Source organism: Etheostoma spectabile, chromosome 14 (genome assembly GCF_008692095.1).
Source record: "Etheostoma spectabile isolate EspeVRDwgs_2016 chromosome 14, UIUC_Espe_1.0, whole genome shotgun sequence".
Classification (NCBI taxonomy): domain Eukaryota; kingdom Metazoa; phylum Chordata; class Actinopteri; order Perciformes; family Percidae; genus Etheostoma; species Etheostoma spectabile.
In genome coordinates this window covers 19,662,614-19,685,659 of record NC_045746.1, presented here as the reverse complement: position 1 = coordinate 19,685,659, position 23,046 = coordinate 19,662,614, and the positions used below count along the sequence as shown (strand labels likewise).

General features: G+C 42.9%; 1 protein-coding gene across 2 annotated transcripts in view; it reads left to right on the top strand.

The window, feature by feature from the left end:
• Positions 1–2,179: 2,179 nt before the first annotated feature.
• The window catches only part of LOC116701867 (POU domain, class 2, transcription factor 1), a 70,422-nt gene continuing 49,555 nt past the window's right edge, over positions 2,180–23,046 (top strand). The window contains exons 1-2 of one of the 2 annotated variants that reach the window (XM_032535896.1): positions 2,180–2,242; positions 7,071–7,170. In XM_032535896.1, coding sequence (XP_032391787.1) covers positions 7,110–7,170 — 61 coding nt within the window. In that variant the 5' untranslated portion in view covers positions 2,180–2,242; positions 7,071–7,109. Of the gene's footprint in view, positions 2,243–7,070; positions 7,171–12,543; positions 13,880–23,046 lie in introns of those variants that run through there. The other variant, XM_032535895.1, reaches the window with a different exon arrangement.

The following is a 23,046-nucleotide window of genomic DNA, read 5'->3' as shown; positions in this document are numbered from 1 at the left end:
AGACAGGAAGTAATGAGGGTTTGCGGGAAAGACTAAAGACAGGATTTGTCAATGGATGACCCCGGCCTGATCAATATGGTTTTGTTATTCGGCGTCGGTAACAAGCAGCCCCGACCCCGTGGCTCTGCGACTGAGGAGGTAAATCCAATTTCTCAGTACAGACACACAAACACACGTACATTTACAGACATTAAAGCACACACACATCACCAAAACACAAAAAAACATATATACACTAGTGCACATATGAAAACATACACTACTCAGAAATACAGGCACGCATGCACACACTCACATGCAGACACACACACACACACACACACACACACACACACACTAACACGGACATATAAAAACAAAGCAATGGTTTGACGGTTTGCTCATTGTCCAGCTGATTAGGATGCAAGCGAGCGATCATGCCCTCCCGGTCAAATGTCAACTTCATCCCAGACACATGACCTCATCCACCAAAGTTGACGCGTCTTGCCAGCTGTGTGTGTTGGTGTGTGTGTGTGTGTTGTGGGTGTGTTGTGTGGTGTGTGTGTGTGTGTGTTGGTGTGTGTGTGTGTGTGTGTGTGTGTGTGTTGTTGTGTGTGTGTGTGTGTGTGTGTGTGTGTGTTGGTGTGTGTGTGGTGTGAGAGAGTGTAGATAGAGAAGATGGTGTCAATTGTTATAATATAAAACTTGTGTGTTTGAGGCACGGCAGGCGAATAGAATGGTGTCAGTTGGGAGTATTTTAAGATATGATGATTTAAGCAAGAAGACTGGTATTTAGTGATAAAGAAGTGGGGTGGAAAACTGGATACAGAAATTATCAATGAGGGAATTTTTAAGAAATCAAATACAATCTGAGGAAACTGAATGGCCAAAAGAGAATAATGACAGATTGGTGGTATTTTCAGTTCCCAGGTTGTCTTCCTCAATGATTGGCCTCCTGTTCTTCCCAGGATCACTGTGCTGTCATTTCTTCCTTCTCGTTTACTTTTCTCTCTGCTCCCTCTCTCTCTCCGTCCATCCCTTCATCTCTCCCCGCGTTTTCTGGAAAATTTCACCTGACCTTGACACCACACACACACACACACACACACACACACACACACACACACACACACACACACACACACAAATACATTCAGGACAGGCATGCTCCCCTGTGTACAGCAGCCATGGACACACACACACTATTGTAACCCTTTGTAGCACATTCCTTGGCATGCAACAGATATTGGAGTTATGTACATGGTGATACTAATAAAAAGGATTTCCTAACAATATTACAATCTGTATTTTGGAAGAATTCCGGAGAGTAATCTTTCAATGTATTTGGCACACTTTAAATATTATATATATAGTGTGTGTGTGTGTGTGTGTGTGTGTGTGTGTGTATTCCAAATATTGGTACGGTCAAATAGTGTGAAATGAAAATGGTTTGATTAAAGTACCAATAAATAAATAGGTTAGCATTAATTAATACTTGCACTTGAGTCTGGCGAGACCTGTCCTAGCCAAAAAGAAACTACCCAAAAATGGGATTTATTGTAGTTTGTTTTATGCACCGAGGAATTTACATGTTAATGCAAGTAGTCTTTAGCGTGATTGACTTTATTTTACCTAAAGGGAACTGCTGTGCAGGATCGGCTGATGGGTACACCGTGTGCAGAATTAAGTCGTGGCAAAAATCCTGAAAATAGAATTCAAAGAAAATGTCTAAGTTTAGTATTTAGGAATATACCAGGTCTCCTAATTAAGTTACGTTGACCCATCTTTTTCTTAACCTAATTTTAAAAACCGATACATTTATGTACTATATAATGGCTTCAGAAGTTCCCTCAATGGAATGGAAAAAGGTCCATTGCATGTACTCTGCACCATTGTCCGAAATCCGAAATTTGCTGCATACTATAGAGTTAACTGCTGCGTAGTAAATTAACGAGTGATTGAAATTTCATAAAGATTTGTCAAAATTACAATGACAGGTTAAGTTGTCTCTGTAGTGATTTACTTCTTTAAACTCATTTATTTATTTATTTATTTATTCAGTCTCTTAAGCCGTAACTTGACAAAATCAAAATGCTTTCTGTTTCTCTTCTTTTTCATTGAATGAAAACCCTCGGCAGCACTCAGACCTACCACAAGTCACCGGTCGTGTTGGATGCCTCACTCCCTCGTCTCCCTCGTCTCCCTCGTCTCCCTCAGAGTCCTTGCACACCAATCTCGCCATCCCAGTGGTTCAAAGATGAAGGTGAGTGGGTGGGAGGAGGAGGGAGGTAGAGGAGGGGATGTAGGATGAAAGCGGGGTGTAAATACGCCTGGCCGAGCACTTGTGTTCCCCTCCCTCCCCTTCACCCCTCGTCTCCTCCCCAAAAAAACATTCTTTTCCTTCTTCCAGCTCTCCCTCACCCCCTAATCCCTCGCTACTCTACTGCATATGTTTCCTAATCCGGAGTGTGTGGGAGGCCCGTGAGCCCCCCCCCCCCCCCTCTCTCTCTTTCCCTCCTCCTTACCCACCTCCTTCCTCGCCTCTCTCTTGGTGGCTGTAATGCTACAACCTGCCCCCATTCCTCATTCTTTTAGCCCCGGACTCTCTTTCTCTCTGTCTTGCTTTTTGCCGCTCTTATTGTTAGACAGCATTGTAAACTAATTAGTTTACGCCTTCCTTTCTTCCCCTCTTCTTATATCTGGAGCCTTTCCGCCTCTTTATTTTTTTTTTCTCATTTCTTGCATTTTCTCTTCTCTTACGGTTATGTAGTCTTGACTTGCTTAAATATGAAAAATGGCAGACTATATGGATTCAACCGGGTTTTATTACATTGCACTTAAACTAAAACCACTGGATCCAAAATCCATGACCAAAACATGATTAATGATTCAAAACCCTAATATAACTCATCTAATTTCCACAAACCTAAAAACCTAAACCTAACCTAAAAAGCAGACCCCAGGACTTAATATTGAGAAGCTGAATGAATAAAAATGTGTCTCTTTTGTAGGATATCAAACTAGTGAGCTCTCTTCTCTTTTCTAACACTTGATTAGTTTCCACTGGTTTCTCTGCTGCTCATTCATCCTCTTTTTTTCCCTCCAGCTAGCTGTCTTATTTTCTCTCAGGTGATTTGTTCTCTCTCCTCTCCCTCATTTTAGCTGCTCCTGTAACACACCAACCACACCACAACACACACACACACACACACACACACACACACACACACACACACACACAAGCAGGCTTTTTGTCCTGCTTCTTCTCTTGCTTTACCCCATTACTGAATAGTATTCCTGCAGTCTTTTGTGGAGCCTTGTATAGGCACATGCCAAGTCAAGTTATTTCGGAGCGGTTTCAATAGAATTACCCCCCAAAATAATCTCCTTTTGCTCTCCCCCTCCAAAAAAAGTAGAAAAGGACAGAATAATAGAAGAGAATAATGTAAAACGAACCAGCACCCTTGACACAGAATAAGTCTGTAGTTCCCCACTAGAGGAACACGAGAATATCAAAAGATCAAAGAGTCTACATGTTAAAGAAGCAACAAAGAATCTGGATATGAATTGTGGATAAAAAGCAGGGATGTAGTGCAGAGTAAAGCCACCCATAACTCAGCTTAGCCTGCTTGTTATGTGGAGATAACTCACCTTTTTCAGCTGACAGAAATTTTCCGGACTTAAATACATGGTTAGCTAGAAAAGTTCTTTAAAGTGTACAACACAAGTAAACATTTCATAAGCTTTTGTTCATGTTAGTTGTTGTTCACTTAAACAAGTGCATTGTAGTACTAATGAATTATTTAGTGTGCAAGAAACAAGGCTTAGTCATTGTCAACACTCACAGCACAATTGAGATACATACATACAATGCCTATAGCAGTGGAATACATTTAAATTTCTGGTTCACCAACATTCAAAGACATTACTGCTTTGTAGGTCAAGGGTCAAGGCAGCGGCGCGTGCCCGATACATATAATAAATCTGAATGATGGCTGTTTTTCAAATTTCAAATGATCTTTAATGAACTGTGACAACCCAATAGGAATCAATGCGTATTTTGAATGAAGCTCTTGTACTCAAATGCATTTCAAGTACTGGTATGTCTTCATTTTTCTACAGAATAACAAACACTGCAAGTTATATAATGGTGTCTTTGTCTCTATGCATCTGTGTTAGCTGAGCTGTTAAACACTGTATTTCCCACGCTGTCCTTTCTAAAAGAGTATCTATTGATTATTCATTCATTTACTGAGACTTACAAGCACTTTTTCAACAAAGAAAATACCATTTTCACTGAGGTGAGCTGACAACACCAGATCCAAACATGAAAACAAAACTGTGTGTGTGTGTGTGTGTGTGTGTGTGTGTGTGTGTGTGTGTGTGTGTGTGTCTCCTAGTGGAAGCCCGCAAAGACACGAAACAGATCTGGTCACTGGTGTTTTGGCATGCATACACACACACACTATTTGCAAAAGTAATGCAGATGTATCAATGGTACAGTAGTTTTGCTTTGCCGGACCCTCCTCCACAGCGCTACGGAGGAGGGTCTGGCTAGTCCACACAGCATTCCAGCATAGGGGAAAAATGTGTTCTGGTTCATTGGCATTTCTTAAAACCACACACAATCGTCATGGGTGACGTTAAGCACCGCACGCAGCCGTTGCAAAATAGCCTCGGTAAGGAACTTGTTTTGGTGGAACGTGTTCATTCAAAAGTTGTTTTAGTTGTGCAAGATAAAACTCAGATTGGACAAATAGTCTAGCTGGCAGTCTGGATTTACCCTGCAGAGATCTGAGGAGCAGTTAACCATAGAGTTTAAAATCCCAACACAAAGAAAGCAAAGGTAACGGACATCGGCAAAAAGACACGCATCTGGAAGCAATCCCGGAAGTGTAATGTTGTGGATATAGACTAATGGTACAGTAATCCAAATGAAAATGTAATGAATCTGTTACAAATCTCTTAACATGGTTTCTATCATATGATTGAGTTTTGTATTTCTTGTTAGATTTTGATGTAATTTACCCTCCTTCATTTCAAATCTTTTTATTCCAGCCACACATACGTAAAAATGTTCATGTGTATCAACAGCCACTTTCAGGCATGTTTATGTGTGTTCATATGTGTACACACTGTATATATATATATAATCTCCATGTGTGTGAGTGTGTGTCAGTGCCAAGTGTCACATCGATAGGTTAATAGCTGCGGTGTGAGATTCAGTAACTCTCTGATTAGTTGACAGTTCACTAATCCACACACCATCCTGAGTTATTGGCCTGGCCCATTGATTTCCAGCCTGCCAGCCAAGCTAGGAGGAACTCAGGGGTCGTAAGAGAGCCTGCCGCTATTGATTGGCCCCAGATCAACCCCACAACCACCTCCCCATAGCACACACACACATATACACACACACACCAAACCCAACTGCAGTCGTACTGGCATGCGGTTTTGCCATACCTTCAGATAGTTTCTTTTTACATTTCTATGGCTCTCCTCTTGATACCTATCCGCCTTCTGTCTCCCTCCTAGTGTGCCATTGGGTATATTTGTGTCATTTCCATCAGTCAGTTTTTTTAGAGTGACATGTTTTTGTTGACAGACAAAACTGCTTCTCTCTCTCTACCTGTGCTGCCCCATTGCCAGTACTATAGTATGTGTATATCCTTTTTATCATTATCAGTACTTTAAAGTGATACTCCTTGCAAAACGTCAGCGTCAAAAACCGCCACCTTCTATTAACTTAAAGGTTGGCTGTAAAATATTTGTAGTTTTCATTCTTCACAGAAAAAGGAGCCATGGCCAGTTGTCCAATTGTCGGTTGCAGTGGATTTTGATGGTGTCATGTTTCACAGAGAAAAACATTTAATGTTGTCATTAGAATTTAATGTGCAACCCATTCACAGCAAGCTTTCAAACTACATAGTTTTTTCATTCTCAAAAGATTTTGCATGTGCTGAATCCCAGAGGGACGCTTTAAGAGACACTGTTCTGTTTTGAGTAAAATGTGACCGACTCCACTTTAAGAATTGCCAGCTCATTGTGTTGCTCTGTTGATGCACGTGGAAGTGGGGTTGTTGGTGGCAAGAGCTCCTGGTAAGGTCTGGGGATTGGCATCTCCAGATGAGCGGCACCTCATCCCGATCAGCAAACTCAGAACTGCTCTGGAATCAGGCCTTGGATGGGTGCTCGCATGCAAGCACTTGATGGCCATGCTTGTACCAAAAGAGCCTGTTAAGGTCCAGTGTGGGGCCACCGACAATTGGATCCACCACCCACAAAGCCAGGTTTAAAAGTCTAGTGCATCAGGTGGAGGTGTGGGCCTTGGTAGATTGATCTCTGACGATGAAATCTGGCTTTTGGCAGGTGGAAAGCAACCTTTCTGATGGAGAAACAGGCAGAGCTAATTCTCATCTCTATGGACAGCACCTGCCCATGAACCAGACTGTTTAATAGGGGCTGCTTTGTTTAGAAGGGCCCAGAGAGGCACCAAGTGAGTGTGGGAATATATAATGAAACCCTGGCTGTCTGCTTGGAGTTGCGGCCACAAGATCGTCCGTGACTACAGACTACAGTTGTAGTTATCCCAAGTAACTCTTGAATCAGTGCAGTTGAAGAGTGGAGGGTAATGCAGTTCTGGTGGTTTCATCAGAACGTAACCTTCAGCATCCACAGCCACGAAAAAACAATGGATTGTCCTCTTCTTGTTGGGAGCATGAGATTTGCACTCCCACCTGGTCTCCTGGAGATGCCTCGGGATCCCTGCGAAAAACTACTACCACAGTGTTAGCAGCGAAAACTGGATGGTTGATTGACAAATCAAAAGCTGCAAGGCGTCAACTTATCAATCATCATGAGCGAGATTGAAACTTACATGTTCCAGTTTATCATTGTTGATTGGTCAAGCTCTCAGTTTTGCTTGATTTGACAATTTCTTTTGCTTAAGCAACACCCATCACTGACTCTATAATATGCATGGCACATTAGGTTGAAGTATCTGTGTTTTTTTCTCTCTCTGTATTTGTCTTTGTCTGAATTTTATTGCTTCTTCTTTGACCATTGTGTTCTTTCTCCCTCCTTTTTAACAGATTATTTTCAGTGACCTGGTCGTGAAAGTGAGCTAAAAGATGGAGCAACGTAAACTAATGACCCGGATTCAAACCTGGGACTTTACAGGCGGTTTACCAGGTAAATGCATTTAATTCTGTTCTATTGGCACATCCAAACGCCACTGTTATCTTCTTATCGACAATCCCAACATCCCTTGCATTCCTTCAGCCCTCTCTTTTTCTTTTTTTGCTCCCTCCATCTATCCTCAGCCACTGTGTAAGCACTGGGGTGGGGTGGTGGGGGTTGTTAAACATTTTTCTTCCTTCTTAATTGTTTTGACTTGTGCCATTGGCATCCCGATTAGGCCCCATTGATTTCCCACTGCTAAGTGCATTGATTTCTACATTTCTCATTGATCCCCGCTTCTAAATCTACCCACACAAACTGTGTCTCTCTCTCTTTCTCTCCATGAACAGCATGCAGGCCGAGCATGAACGTGTGTGTGTGTGTGTGTGTGTGTGTGTGTGTGTGTGTGTGTGTGTGTGTGTGTGTGTGTGTGTGTGTGTGTGTGTGTGTGTGTGTGTGTGTGTGTGTGTGTGTGTGTGTGTGTGAGAGAGAGCAAGTGAGTGAATGACAGAGAGAGAGGGAAGTAGAAGGTGTAAACATGGAGAAAACGATGCAGAGAAAACAGATTTGAGATTTAGTCAATGGTGTTTATGTACTACAAGATAAAGGATTATAAGGTGTGTGTGAATAAAATACACACATCTCTCTGCATGTGGGTGTCTGTCTGTAAGAGACAGAAAAAGTCTGAAGGAATCTCCCCTTGCTTGACATACAACACACACAACACAAGAATTATTTTAAATGTAAATCTGTTTTAGAGGGAAATTTAGATTTTTAAAACTTGGAAACTTTAATATTACAACCAATGCTGTATGACATGCTATTTCATTGCCAGAATACTTGTAAAGGACGACATTTAAAACCCCTTTCACTTTCATATATTTTTAGTGTTTTTTAAAGTAATGTCTTGCTATCATTCTTCACACACACACACTCTCTCTCTCTCTCTCACACACACACTCACTCACTCACTCACTCACTCACACACACACACACACACCACACACTCTCTCTCCTCTCTCTCTCTCTCTCTCTCTCTCTCTCTCTCCTCCTCTCCTCTCTCTCTCTCTCTCTCTCTCTCTCTCTCTCTCTTTCCTCCCGATGTTCCATGGTGCCCCGTAGAGCTGGGTCTGATCCTCTCAGTGTTTAAGGTCTCATCTCCCCCCACGTCTGCAATCGACAGCATATGAACACACACACACACACACAATACACACACACACTCTCTCTCTCTCTCTCTCTCTCTCTCTCTTCAGGCTGCATGGGCTTGAAAGCTCCATCCATGTCATTGGCATTACCTCGAGCCTTGATGCTGCATTTGTGCTAAGCTAAGCTATTTGAGGCTCTCTGAGCACGAGAACCAGAGGGTTTGGGTGTGTGTGTTTGGGTGTGTGTGGGGGGGAGGGGTTGGGGGTGTGTGTGTGTGTGTGTGGTGTGTGTGTGTGTGTGCGTGTGAGACTGTGTGTGTGCGTGTGTGCAAGTTACACTGTTTGCATGTATGTGTATACATTGTGTGTGAATCTTATAGCAAGAATGACAGCAAAAATGCGACATTGTACCCGCCCCCCTCCCTCAAGTGAGTGCTGTTCTGCGTTTTAAATCTTAAATCCATTACAACCAATCCACGATGAAGTAGGATGCTTAACACGCGTGACATACAAACACCGGGAAATTCACAGCAGGAGAAAGATTTTCAAAGTCAAAATAAAATTATACGTGAAATAAAATTATGCGTGAAATTAAAGAGAATATACACAAGAAAAAAAATCCCCAGCCTATGAAGATAAGAACATAGAAAGACATACAGTGAGTGAAAATGCGTATTCACATTTTCACGGTGACGGTGATTTCCAGCGAGCTCATGAGCTGTAGGCAAGAGCATTGATCTGCCTCAGTGATCGCATCAAGGTGGCGTATCGACAGCATCGTGTTTTACTCTTCTGTGTTTGTCATCTGCGGTCTTAAGAGGAATAATGGATATGTAGGAGAGGTATTGGCAGGGCCCGGACTGGCTTATTGACAATCTGTCAGCATTGATTACTTAGTCAGGGCGCAAGAGAAAAGGGAGAGAGGCATAGGCAGAGAATGAGAGGAACAGAAAGGGAGAGAGAGAGAGAGAGAGATGCTGGAAATAGATAAAATGTCAGATGCTAAAAATAATGTGTGTGTCTATTAGGGTCAGTGTCTTATGAATGATGTCTCACTGTGTAGGTGTGGGCAAAAGTGTGCGTCTTAATGTGTGTTTATAATAATCCATGTAACACCAAAGTAATAACTCTCTTCTTGTGTGTGTATGTGTGAATATTTAATGTTCATTAAGCCCTGTGTTACAGCGAGGTAATGATTCTCCCCTCTGTTACGCTACCTCTTGGTGTGTGTGTGTGTGTGTGTGTGTGTGTGTGTGTGTGTGTGTGTGGTTACAGCAGTTGCAGAGGGGTAGGCGGTGATATAATTGTAAGCGGGTATTGATTGGCTCCCTCTTGTTATTGATGAGGGAGAATTTAATTCAACGAACTCGTTTGTCAACATGACACTGCCATTTAACAATGAACTCCCTCTCTCTCTCTCTCCCTCTCTCTTGCTCTCTCTCTCTCTCTCCCACACACACACACACAGCAGATAGATAGAGAGCAAAAGGTATAATTCAGCAATAGACTTCCTGTACCAAAAGGGATGTTTTCTCAGATTTGTGTTTTCTTCAGATATGACAGTATTTATTTTGCCAAAATAGTACAGCCTGCTGATGCAGAACACAATATGATACTATTGTACTTAAAAAAAATGTAATGCAAGTAATGTTAATCTTTTAATTTTTAAAGGATATACTGTAGCTGTCTAAGTTGGAGACAGAGTTGTGTGTATGTCTGTGCAGTTGAGTTGATCTGATCATATGTACCATTTATGCAACACTATTTCCTCCTTCCTTTTTGGTATTAAATATATTGTCTATATTTGGCTACTTAGACAGTCTAGCTTTTTTACATTTTGCACTTCCTGCTATGTTGTCTTAGTCTTTGGTATATTTGCACTCTTTGCATCTGCACTCTTCCAACTTTGTTTTGCAACTGCTGCAATGCAAAGCAATTTACTTAGGGATAAATAAAGTTGTATCTGGTATTTTTATAAATCAGAAAGAAAGTACCAGTTGAGTTTATAACAAACATAAATTAAATATCATTGTGGATACAGAAACAAGTTTGGTATGAAAAATAAGAAGCAGGATCTATTTTTGGCTCCTTTTTATACTGCTGTCGGTCCATGTGTGTGTATTGTGTGTGTAACTGATCAGAAGTCCACAATGGCTTATAAGCCCACAATGTCAGACAAAGCAACTGCAGCAGGTTGCAGAGTAGTTATAAAAGGATTGATATAACAGAAGGGAAAAAGAACATATTGCTATTGATGAGGCCAGCCGTGCGCCATATTTTTCACCTCTCCTTCAAATCCACGCACACCTCCCTCCCCTCCTGCGATGGACGCACAAAACACACTATATTCTACAAGAAATAATTGCTTTTGTCTGGAAGGAGTTTGGATCGGGGCTCCTCTGCGCTTTCCCTTATGTGTAGAGGGGGGCTGTTGAGGGACAACCGGTCACTTTATATGGCTTCTTCTCGCCCTCCTCCTCTTGCTCCTTTTCTTTTTCCTCGCTTGTTGGACACGCGGATGTCATCTGTCAATGGGGAGTGGGCTTTTTTTTATGGGGGGGCCTCCTTTGTGATGTGGCGTGTGTCTATGCATACATGACATCAAAAAATGCAGTGGTTAACGGAAATGCTCTGAATCGTAGGACACAGGCTTAAGAAGAAAGACAAATACGTAGTAGTTGCAGCAGAGACTGCAGCAGCACTATCACAGTATTAGTAATAGAAATACAAGAAATAACAACATTAGCAGCACTGACCCTATTATTATTAATAAAACTATAGGAGCAGTAGTAAAAATAACTGTAGTCTCTTTAATAGTAGTGGTTTAATAACAGTGTTTAGCAGATGTTTAGAAGCATCAGTAGTGATGATAGAAGTATTTGATTTAAGTAGTAGCACAACTGTAGATACTATCAGCTGCAGTATTATCAGTAATAGCCATAGTAGGCCTAATGCAGTAAAGCCTGTGGATCAGGACGCCTCTTATAATGTTTTATTCAGCAGATAGTTTATATTTGACGTTTCCTTTCTCTCCCTGCATGGACATTAGCATTGGCAAAGGGCCTAAGGCCTATAAATATGAGGGCCATAATTGATCGATAACTTATTAACAGCTCAGTCCAACCTCGGAGTGTATACAGAGAGGGGGGGAGAGAAACGTGTGTGTGTGTGTGGGTCGGTCGATTGGTCGATTTTCTTTTATTGATTGCGATATTTAGCGAATAGATTTTTCTATTTAAAAAAAAATCTATGTTGGCGATAATCTTGAGTGTAAATGCAATGCGCAGATTGGGGCGGTGCGTCTGACAGCCGGGTGGAGTTAGACTGGAGTGAGGAGAGGAGAGAGTTGATGGCCGGGAGGCTCCTTCCCTCGGACACACACACACACACACACACAGACACACACACCATGGCAACTAAAACACTCTCACCGACCCCTTAATAGGAAAAACAGTCAATTTAGATTCAGCTCAACTGACATTTTACGCACGCACGCCCGTAGCCTTACCGAGCCCAAAATAATTACTAATGTAACAGCCGTGGCTCTGCAGGCTTTGATTATTCTCCTCTGTGAGTTAAAAAAATACATTAGTTGAGTGCTGCAGGTGACCTTGCGTTGGCCAGACCGATGTAAATCTATATGAGAGAGAGAGATCCACCTGCTGAAATATACATCAAAGGGTCCCCCCCCCCCACACACACACACACACACACACACACACACTTACACACTCACACACTCACACTTTGAATTCATGTCCGCACATTGTGAAGAGGCGATCGATTTTTCGGAGGCCGGCGATGATGTGATTATTGACTTCATTATAATGAAGTAATCAGATGATCAATTGGTCGGATCCCTGCTCGTCTTGTAAGGGATAATAGTGGTCAATAAGAGAGCGCGTGTGTGTTTCTTATTCCACATAGACTCCTGGAAAACAAATCCTTTAATGAAATATATTTTACATAATGTACATAAATTGGTGTCTATAACATTCCTCTCAGTGCCCCCATATGACCCATCAGATAAAATAAACACCTCCAATAAATGCGTGCAAGAAAAAAAGAAATGGACAAAGAAAGTGGGGTTGTGTGTATGTTTGTGTAGCCTATATGTACGTGTGAGGGGTAGAGTGAGAAAGGGGGGGAAGGGGGTAAAAAAAAGGGGGGCTGGGTATCTCTTGTCTGTCTCCCGGACGGAGCGCTGTGCCGTGCCAGAGTGCGTTCAGGCTGCGCGGTGAAGGACCGAAACCACCGGGCTTCCCAAAATAAACTGAGGGGACGCAGATACGCGCGCGCACACACACGTACGATACACACAGAGAAAGGCTAAAGAGAGAGAGAGAGAGATACACACCGGCGGATGGCGAAGCAGAGCCGAAGAAAAGACACTACATCGTAAGAAGAAAAGCGGTATCGCTTCCCCGTCATCTTTTCTTGCTTGAGTGGAGGAGGAAAGTAGAAGACAGGTGTACTTATTGATATGGATTTATTCATTTATTTATCCATTGATTTTGCTTTAATTGGTGACCCGCGGTAGAGAAAGAGGGAGAAACCGCGAGGGGAGGAGAGGGAGGAGCGAAAGTCAGACAGGAGGATCCTGCGTAACCTTACTTTATTATTTGATTATTCCTATATTTTTACCAAATACTGGTTTTGCGTGTTATTATTGTTTCGCTTTATGCGCGTGTATTCTTCAGCAGAGCAGCCAGCTACTAACCAAATCGTTACGAGATCCAAAAAGAAGCAACTCTGTTACACGGACAGTTCTCTGTAGCGAGCATTCACCGGCTGGACAGTGTTTTGTTTGACACTTTTCATGACAGTGCGGGAGGAGAAATCTGTCTTTTCACAGCCTAAACCAAAGCAAACCCTTCCGAGGACTGAGACAGAGACAGAAAGCCACCGCGGTCTTTACGCACAGCTGTGTGGACACAATAAATGGAGTCCAATTGTGTCTGTGTTACATCCAGTGGAGAGCAGCTGAGAGAGGAGCACCAACTGTAGTAGATTCACATGGGTGCTATGTTAACAGATAGCGTCAGCTGTCCAGTCACCTGCAGCCTGTGTTAGCCTTTATGGATAGCAGCTTTACATTTTCTCCCAAAAACAGTCGTCGCTGCGCGTCCTGCCCATCGCTGTGCGTGTGTGTTTGTGTGTGTGCCGAGTTGACTCCAAGAAGACGCAAGTAAGAGGACCGTGATATCCGTCTGTATCCTGGAGCCACACAAATCTAAATACAGAGAAATGTGAATTCGCTGAGACACGGACTACTCGATCCACGGAAGAAAAAGTCTCTCTCCTTTTTTCAAACCATCCACGCGTCTTTGCAACCGGCTCTCCACAAACCTGGAAACGCATACGAAGAAAGACCAAAGAACGACAGAAGCACGACGGATAAGAAAAGAAGAAAACTGAGACTAAAATAAAAAAACAAAAACAAAAACAACGACCCCCAGGTCGACAGAGGACCATGTTTGTCCCCCTGCCGGTCCCCTTCGTCTTTCAGAGAACAGCGTCCGACTTCAGCGCCTGGAGACTCAAGTCCTCGCTGGCTCCGCGGTCCAGCCCCGGTAAGACTCTTTTCTACTTGTCCTTTATATCTCCATTGTGCACCTACACAAAGAATAAATCCCGGTTATAAACATGAGCTTAATCTCCTTTTCATTTCTAACCCGGTAGAATTAGCTACAAATAACATTGTATTTTCTTATCTCAGTTTCATCTCAAATTTAACTAAAGGTCCATTCAGCTTGTAAGCAAAAAAAATAGATACTGAATTTATTTGAATCATCTCTTTTTTACTTAATATTACACAACATACAACTCACAAGCATTTTCCATATGTGGAAGTTATTTTAGAGCTGCAAGATATGCACCCTAACCTTAATGTCTTAGAGAGTTTTCAAGTGTCATTTCTTGATGTTGAGACTGTTTCATTTACTCATGTGGATTTCAAACCAATTTGTCTCCTGTATTGAAAATGATTTTCTTGTAATTTGATGTATCTGCTTCACTTCTAATTACACAAGTCATTCTAGGTTTAATTATCTGAGGAATTAGATGACTAAATATCTCAGCCCGATTTTTTTTTTTGTTTTTTGATTTTCCATTACAGTCTTTCCCCTGCATCTCCGCTAGTATAAATAAACTGAATGTGTCAGTATCAAGGCAGAGAGTTTAATTAAAATACTTACTTGCCCATGAATCCAAACTGTAACACACACCCACACCCAAAATTGGATGCATGAATATTTGGCTCATTAGCATCCATCACAGTCTCACAGAGGCGCCACTCTCTCTCCTCATCTTGTCCTTTCATTCATGGCAATCCATCCATCTCAACCTCCATCCCATCTGCCTCCTCTCTCCTCGCTCTGCTCCTCTCCTCTCCTGCAGTCTTTCTCGGTCAGCTTAGGCTGGAATATTCATGGTCATCTATCGATCAGAAGGTATTGATCTCCGACTGGGGCCGCGTTGGGAAAACGAGTACAGTCAAAGTTGGCTCCGGGAGAAAGTTTGGTTTCACTGGACGATGATGTGATAAGATAAAAAAAGGAACCAAGTGACATTTTCCAAATTGAAATTCAAATATAAAGTTAACATATTTGTCGTTAAAAATATTTTGTACCTTACTTTTATTATGTAGTAAAGTGAAAATATAATTGTTCTATCACTACAGGGACTTGCAGCTGGTTTGCTAATCAATACTTACCTACTTTAAAGACCGTGTCATGGCTTTATGTTGTACTTTAATACCGTAGGATCACTCTAATACTGCTTTTGTGACTTGCAGTGTGATCAATAAGAGCAGTGCTCTCTGTTATTTTATTTTACTATGATGTTGCTATAATATTCCTGAACGACTGCATCACTTATATTTGCTCAGCATATGATTCTTTACTTCACAGGAGTTCCTGCAGTGACGAGTTTATAAAAATTAAAAGTGAACTGTAGCAACAAACCAAAAAATGGAAATGAGTTAAATGAAAATGTATTATTTCAACATATTATATTGTTGTTTATTTTTAAAGGGTTAGAGGTGTCACAGCTTTCAACTCACCTGCTTTATTTTTTCTCTTCACCTGTTGGACTTTTAAAACTTGGTGAGTGTGACTTGTTGGTCACTGTTCCGACATATGCGTGTCTACATGTTGGAGTGGAGGTGCTCAGAGGGTGACAATGCCAGTGGCTCCCCCTGTCTCCATCCGCCCTTAATCCACCCAGGCGGAAATTTCAAATGACAGATGGGGGGGGGGGGTAGTGTGTATGTTGAGCCGTGCTGAGCCGTGCCGGGGTAGTTCAGGCTATCACTTTAAGTAGATGTCAGAAGGAGAAGAAACTGTTTAGGTTTTTAATGAGAGCTGCTTCTGGCCTCTTTGACAGGTGACACATAACCACGGGCTTCTGTGTTTTGGGGGGGGGGGGGGGGGTTGTCAATTTCTCTGCTGGCCCTTTAAGAAATTAAAGTGAGAATGGAGATGAGAGAATAAGGAGAAGAGGTGGAGGCTGGGTCCGAGGGGGTGAATGAATGATTGGACGAGGAACAGAATGAGCAAGTGCAGAAATGAATAGTAAATGAGTGCGAAGTTGAAAGTATCAGTTAGCGAATTAACAGGTGAAAGAATCACTGCATTGACTGATCGAAGCAACGAAAGAAACCGAGTGAGCGAGAGAGTGAAGAAATGAATACAGGGATTGGACGGATGAAACGCTCAACCACATTCATGGTTGGGTGAAAGAATCAGTCACTTAAACAGTATGAACAGTATAACGAATGAATAATTATGGAGGAATAAATAATATTATTTACATGAGTAGAACAAGTGTAATGTGTGAGTGAGCAAGCAAATCCCCTCGTGTGTAACTTGAGAACAGAAGAGTCAAAGTGTCTACGGGAGGCTTTTTTATTTAAACATGTTGATAAGCAGCAAATACACCTGAGAGAAGTACACTTTGTAGGAGAGCAAAGGCCAACACGCATCCCTCGTTTCCACGTCTGTTTTTTTCTTCTCTTTTCTCCGTCTTTCATCCTTAATCTCTGGAGAGAAGGAAACTCAGAATCCCCTGTTTCTCATTCTCTCTCCCATTTCTGTGAAGTATTCACTTGACACGAAAGCCTTTTCAGTAAAATGCAAACTCTCGTCTCTCTCTCTTTCTCTCTCTCTTTCTCTCTCTTTCCCTTTCTCTCTTGTTCCCAATGGACAGGAAGGTTGTTGAATTGGATTTGCCTGGTGTGGTTTGGCCGGGCCCCATAAGCCACTTTAGCTAAGTCTGTTACCCACAATTCTCTGTCTCTCTCTGATCTGCGCCTTTGACCAAGGTGTGCATCTGTACGATTGCCTGCACCTGTGGGTGTGTGTGTGCGCGCATCTGTACAATTGCCTTGTGTGTGTGTGTGTGTGTGTTGTGTGTGTGTGTGTGTGTGTGTGTGTGTGTGTGAGCGTGAGCGTGAGCAAAGACAGGGATGTCAAAAGTCTAAGATGAGGTGAGTGAGGTTCAGTGGAGAAGGAGAGAGAGACAGGTCCTAAACAGCAGACGCTAGCAGACAGTGGTTCTACAGTGGATCTAAAGTGAGGGCTTATGGGGTTTTTTGTCAGCTCGACTCTTTAACACTACGGTGTTGAGACTGCTGGCCTCAGCTCAGCTGGGCCACAGGACACATCACCACAGCAAAACGCTTTTAAAACAGTCCCTGGATTGAATTTGTTATCGGAGAATGAAGATGTTTTCTTTGCCCGTTTTTCATTTAATTGCCCAGTCATATATTTTTGAAAAATAAATTGTTCGCTTGAAGACCGTAAACTGCCTCAGACTGTCACCTGCCATCAAGACGATGGGTTGGGTCACTTTATTAACTGCTTACGCTAAAGGAAATCCATTAGTCTGCATTTAAGGGTTTTAGTGTCTTTATGACAATGTAAAATTCTGCTTTAGAAGCTCCCTCTATTAATGGAAATATTATTACTGTGTATGGAAATGGAACTATGTTTAACCATAGTAAATATCTGCATGTACTGGAATATAAAAATAAATTTAAATCGTATAAATATGGACACATCCACTGGTATTGAACCACCTGACAACACTGCTATATGACTGCAAAGAGAATTACAGTCAGTGGATCCTTGAACTCATTATATATGCAGACAAACAACTCAATGCATTTGGTGAATCAATGCCCTTTGCCACATTAAGGTACTCCATCTTATTTGTTTACTTTTCAGCATATTGTTGTGTTGGAATTAAAACATCATACCCCCCAAAGCAATCCCTTTGGAAGTTTTCATTTCTCACCATGTGCAGATTAATCAGTTTCAATACTGAACAAGAGTGGACAGCAGCGGTGAGAATGGCCTGTGTCTACTGTGGTCATAAACAGCAGGAAGGAGAAAAGACCAGAAAGGAGATACCACATCCTTTGTCCTAAAGCATAGCTCCTCATTGAATTCCCACTTGTTTGCTGGTAATTAATACATGTGGTGCCTCTACACAGATTAGCTCTTTAATTCATCACGAGCATCAGATCTTTGGCACAAAAACTCCAAAAGCTTGGCTTTTGTGCTGCTCAGAGATCTGCCCAGACAGCCTCCTCTGCTGTGTGGTTTTCAGAGGGCAGGCAGGGCGAAGAGGGACCTGTAGCAGCGGCTTCTCTGTCCCTGCTCTGCACCACAACAAAGGAAATCTAAATGCTCTTTTATTTTATGTACACTGCTGTAAAATCCTCCAGGGCCACTAAGGCCCATATAAAACTGAGAGCTGTCAAATTCACAGAGAGAAGGCACAAGTCTGAATTGAGAGGGATGGTTTATTTATGTTGGCTACTCTGGGAGGCTTCTTATCCGAGCTGTAGTTATTCAGTCCAGTGTTGATTAAATTCTCTGGTCCAACCTCTTCTGTTCTATCTGCTTTTCTAGTTAGTTTACGTCTTTATACAGTAGTAAACCATACAAGTGATGAAAAGCCATGATGATACACAATCAAACAAAAAGAGCTCTTCTAAAAAAGTTATTTAGGTGGTAATAAAAATACAACAAAGAAAACAGACAGAAAAACCTTATGACGGTTAAATCCAAATTACCACAGCAACAACCTTCTGGAAGATACTGAAACAATAAGGCAATGTGGCAATAGTGTGTGCTATTCTATTCTATCCTATTGTTTAATAACCGTGCAGACAAACTTTTATTGCAGAGTTCAAAGCACAAACCTCCTACACACACACACACACTCACTCAAACACACTCACACACACACACACACACACACACACACACACACACACGAAGAGCTCCGTGCTGCTCGATAACTACCTACTCTCCCACCCAGGATCTTCACCTCGCGGTGCCCAGGAGGGGGTTATGTTGTCTGGGCCACACCAAACTGGGCCTGGGCAAAGGCCCCTTTGCCTGGATTAATTGGCTGTATGTGTGTGAGTCCATGTGTTTGTGTGCAAAAGTGTGTATGTAATTATTTGTGTTTGTGCAGAGAGGAAGGCAGAGAAGTGGTTCAGGTTGGAGCAGTATTTCTTGTAGAGGTACAGAGTATCAGTGTGTTTTTCAGTGTGTTTGGGTATATGAGCATATGTCGGAAGGTATGTGTTAAAGAGGTGTGTATGAGCAGGAATTTGGACAATGTCTGAGTACAGTTGTATAGTGTGTGTGTGTGTGTGTGTGTGTGTGTGTGAGTGTGAGAAGCAGGAGGTCAGGTAGACGATTCAATAATTGCGCGGTGAGGTCAGTTATGGATCTGTCCGGCATGTGTGGTTTATCTGGAAACCGCAAGCTCACGGCTGCCCATTGTGCAAGCGGTTTTAACCTTCCACCGCTATTGATTAGCCAGCATTGACTACTCTCCCGCCACCCCATTTGTGTACGTGTGTGTTGACCGTTGATATTGTGGCATATATTGTGGTTCTAACGTGAGTGTGTGGACGGAGAGGTGTGTGTGTTGACACGAACATTGCCGTGAATGTGTAGGATGCAAGAATGTTGTTGCATGGAGGACACCGTGCTTCTCTGGTGTGTGTGTGGTTTGTGTGGTGTGTGTGGTTGTGTGTGTGTGTGGTGTGTGTGTGTGTTGTGTGTGTGTTGTTGTGTGTGTGTTGGGTGTGGATCAATTTTAAAGGGGCAGCGTTGTTGGTGAGTCCCGTGCTAACGTGATTGCGAATGACAAGCGTCCAGCGGTTTTTTAGCTCCATAATGGGGAATAAATAGACACAACACAGATGTCAATACAACATGCTTTATTGCGTTAAGCCGCCTCACCCCCCACCCACTGCTCTGCACACACACTCACACGCACGCATGCACGTACACACACACACACACACACACACACACACACACACACACACACACACAAACTATCTGAGGATGTATCAGGTCTGAAACACATGCATGCAGATATAAAGTATATTATAGATGAGTATTTAAACATTCACATACACATGCATAAACCTGCCCACCTGCATCGTTGTCAAACCAGTTTGTACATAACGCTACCTTCACACGCACATATGCACACTTTTTTCATACAGTATGTAAAGTCCTGTGAAGTTGTCAGTGTCATCATGCTTTTAGCAAAGATTACTGTGTTACCTTAAGTGAATGATACTTACACATCAAATCAAATCAGGCAGGTCATCTTTTTTTCTTGCATTTTTCCTGAAGATTGAGCTTACAGTATGTTTGCTGAAGTCCAAAATGCATTACTTTCTGTGTGCCAGCAGGTTTTTCCTGCCAAAAGCCTACCACACACTTTGCCTCAGTTACTATCGATATACGGGAGCAAAATAGTCATATATTTTATCCACCTCCATGCACATACATGAACTGTACATTATCTTCACACATGCACAAACCTGTGAATGTTGCAGGGAACACACACACACACACACACACACACACATGCAAACCCCTTTGTCTTTGTTACACATAGATGATAAAAGTCATTTCATACCATGGACACTACCTGCTGTGCGGATATCAAATAAAAATCCCCCCACAAGCAAATATGGTCACCTGAACTCCGCTTCCCCTGTGCTGCTGTCCGTATGTCGGTCCACCCAACCAGGTCAAACAGTCATTGTTACCGTGGAAACATTCATAGGCCATTAAACATATATAGGAGGAAAGGAATCTGGGTAAACACTGTCCTCATCCAAACACACACACACACACACACACACACACACACACACACACACACACACCACAACCACATGCACCGTCCATTGGACAGTCATCTTCGTCTTGTGCTCTTGATGTTCACAAAGACCATTAAGGGCTAAATTGGCTGTACTCAGGCTATATTTGACTCCCCCGTGTGTCTCGCTCTCTTTGGGTTTGTAATCGCCAATCATATGTAAGTGTGTGTGTTACTGTGCGTTTGTGGCCATTTATGAGTACATTTATGGTATTATTTGCGCATAACAGCAGAGTAGTAGTGTACTTTCTGAGTACTTATTTGTGTGGTGTGTGTGGTGTGGTGTGTGGTGTGTGTGTGTGTGTGTGTGAATTTTGTGTTTCCTGATGGCCTATGACTCATCTTGGTACTTATGTATGTTGTTGTGTGTGTGTGTGTTGTGTGTGTGTGTGTGTGTGTGTGTGTGTGTGTGTGTGTGTGTGTGTGTGTGTTTGTGTATACCGGCCAATGTCCTTTTACACCCCTGCTAAATAATGAATCCTGGGCACAGCAGGGGACCTTTTTTGGTTTAACACCAATGTGCACCCCTAATCGAATGCACTCAGTGTGTACACCCCCTTTGTCCAACAAGGTGTCCGTCGATTGGCTTTCTCCTCAGCGCACATAAATGCCATAAAGAACCCCGTGCCTATTCATTTGTCTCATAGCTCACATTCCTTCTCTTTACCCTCTCCATCCCTCCTTTCACTCCCTCCATAACTACAATTTCCTACCTCGGCCTGGCGTGTTACTGGGTGTTCAGCTTTAAGAAGGGATGGTAGAAAGAAAAGACCATAATAGTGCTGACACTCCAGGCAGATGGCCAAGAGCAAGTGCCGACGAAGGCCGACTGTGGCGTCGCCTCATGTCCCAATCACGTCGCCTTTGTCTTGGCCAAAACATTGCACTTGAACACACCGCAAAGACTACATTTTATGACAAACTAGCGCGTACGATCTGCTCCATGCCAGCTGGCAGCGGTAATCTATTGGTCATTCAAAAAGAGAAACATATATACAAACCGTTGCTATGATACATAGAACAAAAGCATTTGCCCGAATCAGCAGCGGCAGAACAGAGCCTACCGTCCCTCTTCCTTACTCTCCGCCGGGACGACAGCGGACATTGGAAGATGGCTAACCAGATTGTTCGTCTCCCGGCTGTCATTCATTCTCTTGGCAAAGAAGTCTCCCTATGGTGGGGAGAGGAGGGACCAAACAGCTCGCTGCGGCTGTTGGCTAGTTAGCTAGCATGCTAATTCCACCCAAGATCTGACTTATGGGGAAATAGATCCCTTAGACCTGTGTTGAAGCACAATTTTTCCTGTGCTTCATTTGCAGGCCAGATGCAAATAATCTTTTAGGTAACATAATAAATACAAATCTATATTTCAAATGTTTAAAGAACATAGTAACGCTATGGTCTGTGTGTTTTCGTGGGTGTGTAGAAGGTAGTACTGTAGTTCTGCACATGTGTGTGATCTCCAGCAGGTATGTGTGCTTCTCTGTTTGCTAATGTCCATCACTTCCTGCTGCTGGTGTGTGTAATACAGAAGTGTATCCTTTGTGCCAACCTGAAGGCAGTGATCGTGTTCCCCTGCTTGCATGAATAGAGAGAACAGGGCTTAGGAAAGGCTCCTGTCCTCCTTCACAGGTCCCTGACATAATGAAACCAGTGTGTGATTTCACACAAAACCTTTCTATGGAAGTGTGCGTAAGCTCGTCTTGATGCACGCTTCTGCCGTCTCAAAGCTGTCTGACTTTTTTTTATAGAGATTAAAAGGACAAGGCTGTGGATAAGCAGAACTGTGTGTGTTTCTGAATGTGTGTGTGTGCTCCTCTGCTTGAGTACACTTTCCTCTCTGAGTGTTTGCATGTTTATGGGCGCCACTGTAATGTAATCTCGCCGTTTGCAGCGCCGCAGGGACGTTTTATGCTCACCAACATAGTTTGTATTGAATAAATCACACACAGAGAGCCAACGCGTGTCCTTTGTGCGGCCCTTTTGCATGTCTGCCACTGTGTGTGTGTGTATGTGTGTGTGTGTGTGTTCCTAAACAATACGAATCCCCGCAGCCAACAATGCATTCCTTCCCTCCGCTGATACATTTAGCTAATAAAGTCGGATGACAAAAGTGGGGTTAGTTAGATTGGTTTCCACCTCTTTTGTCTCCTCTCTCCACCGGTCTATCCCCTTGGCTGGTGGTCAGTGCTGTTTGGGGGGGGGGGAGAGAGGAGATTCAGACCCCCAATTTAATTTAGCGGACAGGGGTTATGGTAATGAACGTGGAGAAGAGAAAGGGGGTGTGTGAGGAGAGGGGAGAATGAATAGAGGGGAGGGGTTGGGGTCCCCATTTACCTCAGGAACACCACGTGTCTCTTCCCCCCCAACCCCTCCTACACAGCTTCTTATTGAGGGACCAGCGGTGTCTATGGAGGATTTTAAGTGAAAAACTTAATATCATGCAGGATGGCGGGGGGCGGGGGGCTGTATGTATGCACAGAGACAGAAGTAAAGTGACAACAATAGAGGATGGAGAGAGAAAGAAAGGGGG